The sequence below is a fragment of the Fukomys damarensis genome, unplaced genomic scaffold (genome assembly GCF_012274545.1).
Source record: "Fukomys damarensis isolate Sample0158 unplaced genomic scaffold, DMR_v1.0_HiC HiC_scaffold_8, whole genome shotgun sequence".
Classification (NCBI taxonomy): Eukaryota; Metazoa; Chordata; class Mammalia; order Rodentia; family Bathyergidae; genus Fukomys; species Fukomys damarensis.
The window spans coordinates 18,252,897-18,255,711 of NW_022900920.1; the positions used below are offsets into that span (position 1 = coordinate 18,252,897).

The window sequence follows — 2,815 nt, forward strand, 5'->3', positions numbered from 1 at the left end:
GATTTCAGGTGTGCCACCATGCCTGGCTGTATTTTTGTTCAATTATACAATTTCCCCAAATCTCAACAAATTATAATCACATCTTGGGTTATAAGATTGCTGCAAATATATATGACTGCCCAAGAGAGCTTGGGCAAGTGTGGAAGGACAGCAGGGAAAAGAAAGGCAGGCACTAATAAACCCAGACATCCTAAAGCTCTCCTGGGTCTGGGCAGTGCTTAGAGCAAAATGATTTAGGGTTTGGTTCTCTCTTTCTCTCTCTTTTTTTTTTTTTTTTGGTATTGGGGATCAAACTTGGGTCCTTGTGCTTGAGAGGCAGGTGCCAGAACCACTGAGCTAAATCCCCGGCCCGGGTTTGATTCTCTTGCAGTTACAATTACCCTGGGAAAATGAAGGTGTACAGGGTAAGAGTTCCAGTTATTTCCCGAGGCCCTTCCCATCCCCCAAGCAGATGTTCTGAGGCCCTAGAAGCCATCGGATGTTTAATTTACAAAATAGTATATGTGTGTGCTGGGAGAGGATGGGTTTAAAAGATGTCAGGATTTTGCCACCCACTTGACATTCTGGGCACCTGTTGAATTTTCCACTCGGTTGAGCCTGTGTTTGTGCCACAAGGGAAGGCACCTGGTTCCTGTGTGGCCCTTCAGCCTGCAGAGTGTCCTGAAGGCGGGAGAGTCAGAGAGAGGGATGGCAGGTGAGGAATTTCTCACAAAGGGATTATTTCCCAGGCAGCAAGGAAATGCATTCCTTTTTTTGCTTCTCTTTTCCCTGCTTATGCTGTAGGGTGAGGCAGGAGGATGGTGGTACAGGATTGGGTGGGCACAAAGAGACATGGTACCTGGGAACAGCTTTAGGAGGCCCTCCTGTGCCAGCAGGTGGCTGCCCTCCAATCCTGAGGACTTAGGTGTGGTTAGGGGCCTCCTCGGCCACTGCATGACTTAGAATCTCTTAGAATCATTTCTTCCTAGAGATGCCCCACTGGGATCATCTGATGATTAAAAAGTGACTTTTTAAACTCCCTGCCTCTGCTGGTAAATGGTTTCTGTTTTGTTACTTTGAGTAGAGAGCTGCATCCCTGCATAATCCACCCAAATACAGCAGAGATTTTAAAGGAGCTCTTGCTACAAGGGTGTGAGTCAGTGCTGCATGAATCTATACTTCTGTGGAAAGTAAAGATATGTTTGTGTAACTGTCTAAGCTGTATATTCCATTGAGGTTGTTACATAGTGACAGAAGCATTCAGGAAATTGGCCTTGTCTAGAGCATGCCTTACTTTAGCTTTCTTTGTGTGTTTTTGTACATTATTTGTATTCTTCGGCACATGGTAGATATTTAACAGATATGTGATAGGGTGATTCATGACCTGAGTAACTGAAGCCTTCAGATTCTTTTTCTTTTCTCCTTAGATCTTCAATCTCATGAAGTATGACAGCTACAGCCGCTTCTTAAAGTCTGACTTGTTTTTAAAACACAAGCGAACTGAGGAGGAGGAGGAGCCACCTGATGCTCAAACTTCAGCTAAACGAGCTTCCAGAATTTATAACACATGATCCCTCAAATGCCGGGACTGCTGCCTTCACAGAGCAAAGGGATTTATTCTCAGGACTGTGCAGGATTGTCATTGCTTTGTAATGTGCAAAGATCGAAATGTACAAAACCCTTCAGTGGGATATGTGTATTTTATTAACTGCTTGACCAATAAGTTTTGCATGATGACTAATCTTACGTTAAAAAAAAAATAGCTTTGAAATTTCAACTCATAGAACAGAGATTCCTTCAACATTGGACACTGGGAGCATTTTCCAGCTTGATTAAACTTCATGTGAAGCCACAAGGTGAAACATAACAGCCACATACACCTTATATGTCTTGGCTCTGGCTCTCTGGTGAAGGTGAATGTGTGTGTACGTGTGTGTGTGTGTGTGTGTGTGTGTGTTCCCCAAGTTCTTTTGGCAAATGAACTCAAGCATGAGCTGATCTGACAACTCCAGCTGCGGGAGGTTATTGTCTTACAGTCTGCCTTTTGGCTTAAATATTTATCGAGAGCAAGTTCAGTGCTGGAAAAAGAAAATGAATCACTGACACCTGCTTAAGATTTGGAGTGTTGAAGTGTGAGGATCATCAGCGGCTTATTCTTTAGTATGTGTGTGTGGGGTCCTACTTTTACCCCACAATCCATGACATTTCATACTGGGCAGATGAATAGCTGATCTTCCCCAAAACAAGATCTCAACCAGGAAGGAGAAAAGATAATGGGGCACAGCTCCAGGTGTCCGAGGCGGCTCCAGGTGGTGTCCAATGGGGCTGTGGCATGAGGTGTGTGCTCAAGAGGGAGTTGGTGGGGCTTTTCAGCCTCTCCCCCGGCCCGTCTGGGGGAAATCATAATCCTTTGTCCTTGCTCATGGAGCGGCTGCTAACAGAGCATGCTCAGCCCTGTGGTTCCAGCCAGACCAGCCTAACTCCCCTTTTAGAGCAGAGCCCACCAGGAGCCCAGGTCAGGCTCAGACCCCTTCAGCTGCTGCCCCCACCATCCATAGATCTGGGTGCTGCTGGCGGATATTCCCAGCATGTTTGCTACGCCTTAAACCAATTTGTCCAAACAGCAACAAAGCCCCTGTTGCTCGTGAGCCTCCAGACTCAGGCTTTCCCATTTGCAAAGTTCCATGACATTGAGTGTCTCTGTAATTTATCAATCAGACCCAGACCTTCCGAGAGCGAAGGGGAAGGCCAGGCATGGTGGTGCCTGCCTGTAATCACAGCACTCGGGAGGCTGAGGCAGGAGGATCGCTGTGAGTTCGAGGCCAGCCTGGCATAC

General features: G+C 46.4%; 1 protein-coding gene across 1 annotated transcript in view; it reads left to right on the forward strand.

Annotated features, from left to right (window-relative positions):
- Window positions 1-1,875, forward strand: part of Rgs10 (regulator of G protein signaling 10) — a 29,815-nt gene extending 27,940 nt beyond the window's left edge. The window contains exon 5 of the mRNA XM_010634519.2: window positions 1,407-1,875. Within this exon, the coding sequence (XP_010632821.1) occupies window positions 1,407-1,550 (144 nt within the window). The 3' untranslated portion in view covers window positions 1,551-1,875. The remainder of the gene's footprint in view (window positions 1-1,406) is intronic.
- The last annotated feature ends 940 nt before the right edge of the window (window positions 1,876-2,815 follow it).